Raw genomic sequence first — 12,808 nt, 5'->3', positions numbered from 1 at the left:
AATCATTCCATTTTTTATCACTATTTTCATAACCACCAGACTGAGTATTACTGATACATGTACACTACTCACATATTTATCATCATTATCATAATTGATGGTGTTAGTATATTATTATCAATGCCATCATTACTATTTCTGTTATCACCGTGCATTCTCTGCCAAAATTAATTAACTCTTGCCTCGCCAACAGTTCATATTATTATATCACAATGGCCATTCTACCCATACAGCTGCCACTGGCCATGACAGTGTTCAAAGGAAAATGACTCTTGTATTGGTCAGTGGAAGAATTGTGAGGAGAAACTTCCAAACTACTTGTATCTGGCAGGTACAAAATTTTGCCCATGATAATAATTATCTTTCACATTATCATAATAATACACTTCTTCATTTTTTTTCCGTCTGGTATATATATATACACTTTCACTTGATGGCACAGGCAGTACCAATGTATTCACATTCATCATCAGATATATAAAATTATGATGAATGTCTATGGACAATGGGACAGACAATACTTGCCTGTGATCCGGGAGAACTACGTATCTCGATTTTTTTTACACGTTTTGTTATTTGGCTTATTGAGTTCTTTTTATAAGATTACACTTTAATGTGTTAAAATATGATGTTATAACTCTTTTTATTCTTAAAATCAAATTCTCTAATATGATGTTATAACTCTTTTTATTCTTAAAATGAAATTCTCAAATATCAAGATCTTGGGGTAAAAATGACATCATTGAGCTGGCAGGACTGCATAACTGCTATAGTTACACAGTTTTGCCTGATCGTCCTCCTTCATTGAGGCAGCTTGAATGAGCAGTTGGCAGAACTACGTATCTCAAGTTCCGATCCGTACGCGCGTGTCATATTTGTACACAATCTATGGGATTCTCGTGATCATCAGGCAGAACTATGTATCTTTTAATAAACTTAAATGCGTGGCAATGAGCATCTATTTTGAGTTGGATAAAAAACAAAAATTTCCTTTTTGTTATAGAACACAATTCTAAGTTATGTAAATCACTCTATGATAAATAAGGGCAAAATCTCAAAATCGCTTCACACGAGATACATAGTTTTGCCAGATCACAGCCGTGTTGTAACATACTGCTTGCTGCAGCGAGCTAAAAAAGTATCACTGAGCACACCTCATCCTGACTCAATTCAATCCTCAATTCATTAGAATACTCTAATACATGGCAAGTCAACAATGTGGATTCCACGTACTCTTGCATTGTGATATCAGTAACACTTATTTTTAATGAGGTCCATAATAGTATCTGTGAGTGCCTGTACAACAGAAAATGGGCAATTACGGTTCACATAATGTGCCTCTCAAACACTTGTTAAATAACTGATTAAAACTAGAAGCAGAAGCACGACCGGACAACAATTCTCATATTAAAAGTGTTTGCATACTTTGACGTCCATGCATTACGAAGCTGCGTGTCGTGACGCGGGGGTGCCAAGATTCACCAAAAACCACAGAGATCCCAGAAGAACAATCTTGGGAGATACTTGTGGGGGAAGAAACGACACCATAATTCCAAAATCAGGGAAAATTTGATATTTCTTGTGAAGACATGACAAGATACATTGTACATAAATATACATTTTTAGTGTTGCCAGGATGCCAACCAGTAGAATCAGGAGACCAGGCAACTCTGGTCATGCGACAACACCCTTCCTTCGCAAAGTGACCATAAGCAGATCCAGAGGGGAGCACCCGGGGCACACGCCCCCCCCCCTATATTTTTTATTTTTTAAACAAGAGAAATAAAAAGAACAAAAAATGACAGCCCCCCCTTTAATTTTTGACGAAACCATTTTGTCAGCTGATTGTAGTGGCAGCAGAAAATTACGCTGAAGCCCATTTTTTTTTGTTGTCTTGTCAACAAATGAATTCCGGAAGTAGCAAAAGAAATATTTTTGTCCCCCCCCCCCCCCCCCCTTTTCGGAATCCCTGGATCCGCCCCTGGTGACCCAACTTGACCATGATGGACAATCACCTGGGACCGTGCACCAGGAGTGCAAGTTAATACACTGTAGGTCAATATCGCCGCCATGTATTGAAATTACAGATTTATAGAGACAAAGTCTGGCAAGGTTTATTCCAGAAGTGAGGTGTTTCATTTCCTTCATCATTGCTGCATATTGCAGGTATCTTGGCAGTATATGTATAATACAAAAGTTATACAGTAACATGTTGAATTTATATGGCAGAATGTACAAGGACATACACGTTGTACTAAAAGATCGAAACAGCTGCAAGTCGGGCAACCATAACTCTTTTTTTTAAAGGATTTGAAAGCGAGTGGAATTGCAGAATTGTATGAACATGTAGTGAAAACCATTTCTAAATTTCAGATTTAAAAGGCATTTTACTCGTACAATATAAGCTTGCTAAAACTGTGCCTACACTTTACAGGAAGGTATATACTTGCCGACTCTGTGCATAAAATCTATTTCTATATGTTTATCTCTTCTCTCGAAGCTGATAGACTTCAGACATCCTAATTCTAGATAAAGTCTTTCTCTGAAGTACTGCTTTCCAAAACACACAGAAAATTTTTGAGCCGCTTTGTTTATTTCAGAATGTGTAAACTTTCCAGTCTCTTTGTTACACAAAACATACATTCACTCCAAAACTTACATTTCACTCATAAGGCAATATATGAACAACAAATATCATTTTAGATGCACAAAAATAACAAAAGCGAATGTTTGAATTCTTTCGAGAGAAATCAAATCATCTACCAACCAAGCAAGAAGTTCCATTTAATCTTAAATTTCAACCTAACCACGATGAAAGGGCTAGCTAAGCCTCCACATATCTCAAACAATACAGCCAAGAATCGACATGAAAAGACAAACATTTAGATTGTTTCCAAAGTATCTCTTTGGAAACAATCTATCAAATGAAATTTGTACGATTGCAACTGCCGATAAACACTTTTAACAAACAAACACTTTGAACAAATATATCCTGGTGGAAGTGTAGCTGCCTGGAAAGCAGTAGACAACAGGCCTGATTGATCATCTCTTCCTTTATCTTTCATTTCTCTATTTGTTACAGGTTAAAGGTTTGTGCAAGTTGTCTTCAAGAAATTAAAAAGATCGTTAAACTAAATACTAAAATCAACATCACCCAAAGCACAACAGATTGTGTCCTTTAAACAAAAAACCACAACAAACAAACAAACAAGAAACAAAAAAACCCAAGAGAAACACTGATGACATACATGTATTAAGCTTTTGTGTACATCCTCATATCACACGCTCTTTTCAAACAATTTGTTGGTGGTCATCCGAACCGTCATATACCCCGATTTTCGGTCAAATTTTCGATTTTGAGATTTTCAGTCATTTCGATGGTGGACATTCTGTAATTCATACATATTGTGGAATTTTCAGTTTCCAACTTGATGCAATTTTTGTGTAATCATCACTTTTATAGAGTCATGTCATTTCATTTTGTTTATTTTTCCATAGGCACGTGTGTAATATGCTGTCCTCTCCTATTTATGACAGTTCTGACGACCGCAAACACTGCGCATGGTCAACGAACCGTCGTATATCGGGGGCATTGACTTTACACGTAATCTTTAGTGATACTAGTATGCGACGGTTCGTTGACCACAAGTACAATGCGCACGGTCAACAAAACTGTCGTATACATGTCAAATGACGTTTTTTGCAAACCAAAAAAAAAAAAATATGTAGATCTCTAGCGATTTCTCGCATAATTTCTAACAATACAATTCGATGAATACATCGCACGTCAGAATAAGAAATAAACTCTTACGCATGACAAAAACTATTGCAAATGCCACACATAAAAGTGTAGCAATCATGATCGAAAAAAAAGGTAAACTTCAAACGCGATTACATCGAAATGTCATCGTCACGCGAAAATTGCCTATATGTCGGTTTGGATGACTGCCGAAGAATTGCCATACCAAGCAACAGAGACCCAACCAATGAACCTCCACGGGATGACATTTGACGCTGTGAAACAGAACACCATCAAATAAACACAAATGGAAAACTCATCAACGGTGCAATGATCATCAATTCAGATATCGCCAGATATAACATGTGTACTGTGTATGATATATGTACATCTTATGTTTTACTGTAGGTCTCTTCTCACTGATATACTCACAATGTGATAAAAAAAAAAAAACCTACCAAACATGGACTTGTACACAGTGCAGTCTCTGTAACTATGAAGATAAGTTCATTCTCCGTGGCGCATGTATATCGGATTTAGAATGTAGATTGAAAGACCACCCACACATTTATTTTTTCCTTCTCTCTCATTGATTCTTTGCATGTCGCTGGACTTAATACTGCCGGCATCATATTAGCGGCCAAGACAATCTGACATGCATCATTTGGGGGGAATCATACGAATATCAAAGAAAATAATCATACACAGTCAAACCTAGCTTTCAGAGTGGCCACCTGTCTATAGTGGCCACCTGCCATATACAGTGACTATCAAAATAAGTCAATTGAAGACCCTGTCTCTAGCAGCCATTTCTTGTCTTTCTTTTTTTTTTTGGTCACCCTTGGAGGACCACTATGGACAGGTTTGAGTGTATCTCTGAGTTGAGCAGGACTCAATCACTTTACATCTCCATGTATGCTCTTAGGATACAATATATTTCCACGGCAGTACCGGCGTAGATGTAGAATCATTCATTGTACAGTGGTGAATTTGTTACACTGCCCTCATTCTCTTCCCAACTTTGTACATCTCTGTATACGGTTTAGACTACAAAAGTTTTGTAAGGTACATATATGAGTCTACATGTACATGTATGTGCATCATTATGATACATAGATACATGTGTGAGAAGTAGTTTGTAAAAAAAAAACATGTAAAAAACAAATAAAAAATGACATGGCGGATATATCATAATATATACTCTCATGTGCTCGTGAGGAACACAGTCTACTAGTACTTCAGAAGCAGGTCGTTCTATGAGACTGTCTTTGATGATGAACACTCGCAGTGTACGACTTAGATGATGCAGTTTATTTAATATCATCCATGAAAACTGCAAAAATACACACATATCGACAACCCAAACACGTGACTGAATACAACACTGTTTTGTAAAGCCTGGAGTGACGCCATGTGGTCGAGACGCATGTCCATTGCAAAATGCAGCATAAAGGTTTCTGTAAATCTAAAAAGGCATATAAAATCAAAACTGAAAATTCGGCAGCCCTTTGTCTCAGTGGTATCCACGAAACTTGCAAGATCTCTTTGTACTATTAATATTTTGTTCTACTAGGGTTTGCAACACAAGGGAATACAAAAACATTGTTTATTTTGAGAAACATCACCTTTCCTTTTTACAAGAGTTTGTAATGTCAGGTTTTTTATAACAAGTGTCCATCGTAAAAGAATTAATGATGGCACCAGCACCCCTGGTATAAACTGGAAGCAGCTTTTATAGTCTATGTCTACCAGTAAATGCCAGAACTTGTGGGGAAAATTTTCTGGCACAGAAGCCTGCACAAAAGTTCCAGGAACCACTCCACCACTTACTTCTCTCAAACTCATTGAGCACCGTCGCAAGTGGGACGTGTCAGGAAAAGAAAAAAAAAAAAAGAAGGTGAAGTCACATATTGATGTGCCAGTTTTAACTCTTTACGTGCCACATTTGCACGCGCAACTCAGTCGACGGCATGCCAACCTCGTATATTCTGCTCAAACACACAAACCCACCTTTTTGTTTTTTTGCATGGAATGTATTTCGAAAGGAAGAGGGAATGGAAAGGCATTAATAATAAAAAAATAATAACAGATTCACATGATAAGCTCAATTTTCTCCAATCTTGAAACCTACCAAAATTTAAAGAGAGTTGATATTGACTTGCAAGGTAAGCACCATGCAGGACCAAAAGAAAAAAAAAAACAGTACTTCCATAGGTAAGCTGGTGGAAGACAGCAAAGAAAATGTGGGGAAAATCTGTAAGTACCATATCGTCGCTGAGGCGACATAACCTCGTATGTACAAAATGTCAAATGTTCAGGAGAGCCAAAAAACATGGTGGCCAAAGCACTGTGGTGAATGGGATAGCCTTTCCTTTGACATGCCGTGGTGGCTTCATTTTTGGAGTAAGACAGTTTGGATTTGGACAGGACATCACTTAACCCATTATTTGACCATTAATCCAAAAAAGTTATTTTCACCAAAATTGCAGATACAAGGTCTTGTCACCCCAGCAACGATATGAAATTCTCTTCTTTGGAAGAAATTATTTGTGGGGTCTTCATGTGGCCTGTGCCAGACAATACATAGGGCCTTCAGGAAAGACGACTACTGTAAAAGTGTATATTTTCGCGCGACTAATTTTTCGCGCTCAGCCGAGTAAGAAGAGTTTCGCATGTTTTTAATTCTGCGGAATCAAGACATTAACTACTGGAACATTATGGGAAGCAAAAATATTCGCGTGCTTCTATTTTTACGCTAGAAACCATTCAACAAGTAATTCAAATAACATTAAAGAGAGAGTAAGGAGGTCAAGATCCATCACAAAGAGCAGGATACTAGAAACTCAGTGAAGTGGATCCCCGACCTACTTTCACAAGAAAACGGGTGAAAGATGCAAACCCCTCATGGTTTGCCCCAGGTGACTAGTAATAGTAAGGAAACGATATTAAAGGACAAGTTCACCTTCATAGACATGTGGGTTGAGTGAATGCAGCAATATTAGTAGACCACATCAGTGAGAGTTTGAGCAAAATCGGACAATCCGTTCAAAAGTTATGAATTTTTGAAGTTTTTGCTCAGTCAGGGCTGGATGAAAAGACTACTATAGCTTGTGATGTCACATGAGTACAACGACATAAAGAAAGAATAAAGAAAATTCAACATATTTCCATTTTTCTCGCATAACAAAACAACACTCAACTTCTCTCTTTCAGAAGGCAGGGGGAATAATATTACCTTCAATATACATCAGTAGCAAGTCGAAGAAAGGTGCACTTTATTCAAAAAGTAAAGTTTTGTGAAATTCTCTTTTTATTTTCTTTATATAGTTGTACGCATGTGACATCACACACTGTCGTAGTCTTCTCTTCCAGCAGTGATTGCGCAGATACTTAAAATATTTGTAACTTTTGAACGGATTGTCCAATTTTCCTCAAACTTTCACCGATGTGTTCTACTAATATTGCTGCATTCTCTCAATCCTTATGTATATAAAGGTGGATTTGTCCTTTAAGGAGGCACATTGTACCACATGCTTGAATGGAGTGCTGCCTCACCACCGGAGCAACAAAGCAATATCCACCTGACTACAAACAAGGCACGTGCCAAATTGTGTCTCGCCCATTCGCGTAGAAGAAATTAATGTTTTTCTAACTACTGGAAGTTCATTGACCCACCTATGACCTTTGACCGTGTGGTGACCTTCAACTCCCCAAGGGACATTTACCATCCAAGTTTGGTCACAAACGGACATGGGATAAAAAATTACGAGCCATAATCGAAACATGCCGTAAAAACTTAACATTGAGCCCTAAATGTTTGTTGACCCCTGTCTGTGACCTTTGACCTTGTGATGACCTTCAACTCCCCAAAAACATCTACCAGCCAAGTTCGGTCACAAACGGAGATAGTGATCAAAAGTTATGAGCCATAATCAAAATGCGCCGTAAAAACTTACGTAACATTGGGCCCTAAAGGTTTGTTGACCCCTGTCTGTGAACTTTGACCTTGTGGTGACCTTCAAATCCCCAAGGGACATCTACCATCCAAGTTTGGTCACAAACGCACATTATACATCAAAAGTTATGAGCCATAATTGAAATGCGCCATAAAAAACTTAACATTGGGCCCTAAAGTTCATTGACCTCTGCCTGTGACCCTTGACCTTGACGTGACCTTCATGTTTGGTAAAATGTGTAACTTTGTATAACCACTCTTCACTCTTACAATGTGTAGTTTGATTGAAATTGAAGTCCTCAGTAGAGAGTTATTCAAGTTTTAGTAGCGTTACGGACGGACGACGGACGAACGACGGACAGACAGACGCCGCAGGCGATCCCTTAGTCTCCCCACACCACCTCTGGTGGGCTCTACAAAAAATTGAAACAGCAACAGATAAAAGGTCAGCCTATGTCACTCACATCATCAAAAATTACACAAATTAAACCTCATCACAATTATTTCTGACCAATGTACAAAAATATATATTGGAAAGCAGCATGCACTGACGCTTATTTTGATCGGAACATTTAAAATTTGTATTAGGTATGGCAGAGACTTCAATTAAAAGTTGTTGATATAACATAATGCACAACTTGTCACTGCTAATTCAGCACATCCCTGGATACCTAATTTTGCAGCATATCTTATATTGGAGAAAAATTAGATCTGCTTGAATTCATCAAAAATCTACACATAATTTGAAGAAAAAAAATTGACAAAAATTTGCCAATTTGAAACAAAAGCATGAATTTCAATTGTCTAAATATGTGTTGCTAATGTGAGAATCAGATGTAAATTGAGTATTAAATACAGAGAGGCTACTGATAACTCTGCAATGCAAAATATTTAATAATTTTATGAATGACCAACATAGAGCCTAACTCTCTATGTGCCATGGTGTAAACCACCTGTGTGCCCCTGTGTTACACAAAACCACAAAGAATGTGATTTGGTACTTGACACATTTAATAACTAATATTTGCCTTTGTCCACAAGTACATCATGCTCATTATATCCTGTAATGACATTCTTTTAGCACCTTTTAACTCTGAACTACTTGGCAAATGTGAGTTTGAATATGAGGTCCACGATCAATTTGTATTTGTATTCTAGTGATACTATTTCTCATACATGTTCCCTTTTCTTCTTCTTCTTCTTCTAATTACTATTATTATTATTATTATTATTATTATTATTATTATCATTATTATTATTATAATTATTATTATCATAATTTGTGCATTGTAGCTGCTTTTGCTCTAAAATTGGGAGAAATTTAGCACTGTTACCTAACATATTAAGGAAGCCTTTATGTGACTTACAAATCTTAATGTTCTTTCCCATTCTTACCTTTTGTCATATCCTATGTAACAGCAGGACTAATTAATCTGTGAGCACTACTCAGAGTAATATTCACACTGGAAAGACGGCAAATCTTTGTCAATATTAGGGAGCTTTAGATTTCAATGGTGTGAACATTCAGAGAGAAAAAAAAAAAACTGTTCTGCGCATGCACATAATTACTTTTCAAAATCAATCTACTTTATATCTTGTGTTGTGCAAGTTTTCAGTACACATTGTTTGTTTCTATTTTTGCATCTACTTGATTCACAATGCAGAGAGCTATTTGATGCACTAATCATATGGGGGCGCCATTTCAGTTTTTATAGGGGTAGCGTATTAAGATGCTAGGCTGGACTGTCATGAATAAATATTACACGATGACGTCACGAATCCGTCGATTGCATGCATTGCATACAACACTCGCACCAAAACACAAATGCATTAGTTCCACGTGGGATACACAAAACATAAGAATCCAAAACAACCCAAGCATGGCAGCGAATCTTGCATAGCTCAGTGGGTTGAGCGCAGAGTCACAGACTCGACATGAAGGGCTGTGCAGGTTCGAAATGGATTCGAAACCTGATCAGAGTCTTGATATCATTTTCACCATGTTTTTTATAAGTGGGATTAAGGTTTATTTCGCCAGTAAATTGAAGTCTTTTAAGACATCAAAGTGCAATACATGTCTACGACTGACGTCAGCACTAATGCGTATTCATGACCGTCCAGCCTAGCACCTTAATACGCTACTTTTATAGGCTATGGTCTCAAGTAATGTAAAGCTACTTCACAGCACAACCTAGGGAGAGAGGAGAACGGCCAATGTATTCATCGTCTTAAACGTCCACGTCACAAATATACAGCTCTCTTATATTACTCAAAAACTCATTATGAATGTTAACTTGTTACCGGTAACTTTTTTCCCCCTCCCTATCATTTCAAACTCATTTTGAATGCATCCCATGACTCACATAGAAGTCTCAGAAAAGTCAGGAGTTAAGGAGCGCCATCACGTATAATGCCAGAGAACCAAAGAAGGTAAAAAAAGATGTAAAGATATAAATCGTCTCCAATGCTGGACTTTTTTGCAGGTCAACTAACTTCTCTTGAGGTTGCATTCATTATCAGGGAGTACACTAGAATCAGTATGCTTGAACTCAAGTTTTGAAGATTTAACAGACAGGTAAACACACTTTTAAGGGGCATGTGTGCATACCCCTGTCAATGGTTCAAGAGTTGTTGTATACATGGGAGAAACACACGGACAAACATAAAAATCCCCTATTGAGGCAAGCCTATTATTGAGTTGTAAATACAAATAAGTACACTGCACATGCTTTTCTATTGTATATTGGAAATGCATCTCAGAATCTTTGCAATCTTGACAGGCTGATTGCCACGTGAGAGTTTAGTTTACCGACCGACTAGGCATCCATGTTCATTTTCATCATTGAGCCATGCATCGGAAGAACTTCTTAAAGTAAAATTCATCTGGCAAATGTGTGCATGGCTATGCATCTGTAAATTTCTTAAGATGGTATTCCTCACTAGGTATCAGACACATGACGGTCAAAATAGGTTTAAATTTGAACCTATGACCTCCTGGTCACCAGACAGGTGTCTCATCTACTACTGTAGACCATCAAGTTTCCACAACTCGACGCAAAAACTTTGCCACCAACGTTTTGTACAAACAGGTGGTAAATGGCAGACAGGGATTTAAATGCAGCATTGTTTATTTGGAGCGTTTTTTACAGAAACCTGTTATACCAAGTTCCAGTAATGTCAACTCATTTACGGGAACCTGGTAGACCAGGTTCCAAAAATGCTGACTGGAGTGTATGCATTTGTGGAATAAATTTGTGTTCATTTGTGTAATGCTGAATAGAAACATTACCTTGATCGACAGATTAAAGATTCTTTCATCAATATCTGTTCTTTTTCTGTATTAAAAAAAACCCAGCATGTATTCTTGTCTTATGTACCTTTTCCAACGCAGAAGTGGGCTGGACTTGCTATAAAACTTGTATGCAGACATACATATTGTAGCAATCAAGTCTTAGCTCATTAGGTTTTGACTTTCGCTAACCCAATTTAAAGAGTTTGCAAGCCCATTAGCGCACGCTCTACTGATAATCTCACATCCGATCCATACTTCCCATATTGTTCGATAGCACATACAATGCAGTCGACCATGAAAGGGGACACATGTACTTGCATGCGACTGCTTTCACACAGGCCAATCATCAATATGTCTGTTCTTTGTCAACGGGCAAAAAAATCTTGTTTGGGGGTCATGAAGGTTCTCAGAATATTGCAAAAGGAACAGATTTTAAGGGATAATTTTGGTCGAGACCTAATGTCAGGTTTACAACATTTTCTGGTGAAACAATGAGAAACCTCTTTTGAAATATGAAAGAGCATGCAATTCTAAGAAGGATTCAACATTCAGTTGATGCATATTGGTCTTAAAATGGCTGAGATATCCAAAAAAGTGATCCTGATAAAATTGACATGCCATGACTTTAGTAAGGATCTGTTTGTTTTATTTTGTTTTTTGATATCTTAGTCATTTCAAAACCGATTTTCATCAAAAAAAAATTTTGATTCCCCTTAACACTGTATGCTCTTTAACATTTCATAGAATAGTTTCTGAATATCTCGCAAAACATATAGAAGCTGAATCCTCACCTCAACCATTACTGTACAGTCCCTTTAAGAGGAGGGGTATAAAGCCCATCTCCACTAGATTCACAAACTGTCAGCAATTCTTGTGTCGCTTCTCCACCATTGCTGGCATGGGTAAAATAACCTCCCCAAACAGACAATCATGGCCTGTGCACATGATCGAAACACCAGGCTATACATACTCTTAAAGTTCATTTAACTTAAGACGGGAATCAAAACCAATCAAATTCTACGATCCATTCTGATCCACTTCGTACCAGATATTGCATGAACTCCTCAACAAAAATATCTTTAAAAAGACCATAAAGAAAAAGCTCAACAGCAGAGGAACTACAGGCACACATTTTGTACATGTGCACTCGTAAAAAATACATGTATGTGTATATAAATGTGGTGAATTTGTGCGATTTGCTACTCAGCCAGAAACACTGACTTTATAACACCATTACTTCCTGTACTGCAGATATCCAAACTCCAATCTCGATGAAGAAATGATCCCCCCTCAAAAATAAAACAAAAAACAAACAAACAAACAAATACACAAACAAACAGAAATCACACTCAAGTCTCTGCAGATTCCTGTTTTCTATTTCCTCCTTCTCCTCAACGGTTCCTCCACTGGAGGAATGGATGTAGAGTGATCTCGAGAGGTTGTCCTCAGCAAAGAGTGCCCTCAGAAGGTAAAGAGCGCCCTCAGTAGGTGAAGAGCGCCCTCAGCTGCTGAAGAGCTCTTCCAGAAGGGGGTTGAGCTTGCTGCCGCTCAGCTGGATGCTCATGAGGTCGTCCATGTATGCCTCTGTGGTGTCTCTGACCTCCGTTAGCAGCATGATGATCTATTAGGAACACAGAAATAAAACACTAAAGTAAAACAAAACATTCTTGTTGCCCTAAAAAAAAGAAATAGGCCAAACATTCTTTGCGGGTATCGGAGGCAAGATTGTATTCCCTAACCCAAAGAGAGGTCAATTACTGTATATGTATGCTTAACCCGTTGAGGATGAGGCCTGAGTATACTCGGGCAGGTGTCTATGGGG

At 37.8% G+C, this 12,808-nt stretch overlaps 1 protein-coding gene across 1 annotated transcript in view; it reads right to left on the bottom strand.

Moving 5' to 3' along the window:
- Window positions 1-12,487: 12,487 nt before the first annotated feature.
- Window positions 12,488-12,808, bottom strand: part of LOC139739838 (vitamin D3 receptor-like) — an 83,627-nt gene continuing 83,306 nt past the window's right edge. Inside the window, exon 7 of the mRNA XM_071650433.1 lies at window positions 12,488-12,607. Within this exon, the coding sequence (XP_071506534.1) occupies window positions 12,488-12,607 (120 nt within the window). The remainder of the gene's footprint in view (window positions 12,608-12,808) is intronic.

This window comes from Diadema antillarum, unplaced genomic scaffold (assembly GCF_040938485.1).
Source record: "Diadema antillarum isolate AM-2024a unplaced genomic scaffold, OU_Dant_1.0 seq00000820_RagTag, whole genome shotgun sequence".
Classification (NCBI taxonomy): Eukaryota; Metazoa; Echinodermata; class Echinoidea; order Diadematoida; family Diadematidae; genus Diadema; species Diadema antillarum.
Note: the sequence above shows the minus strand (reverse complement) of the source record. Positions and strands in the feature narration are given on the sequence as shown.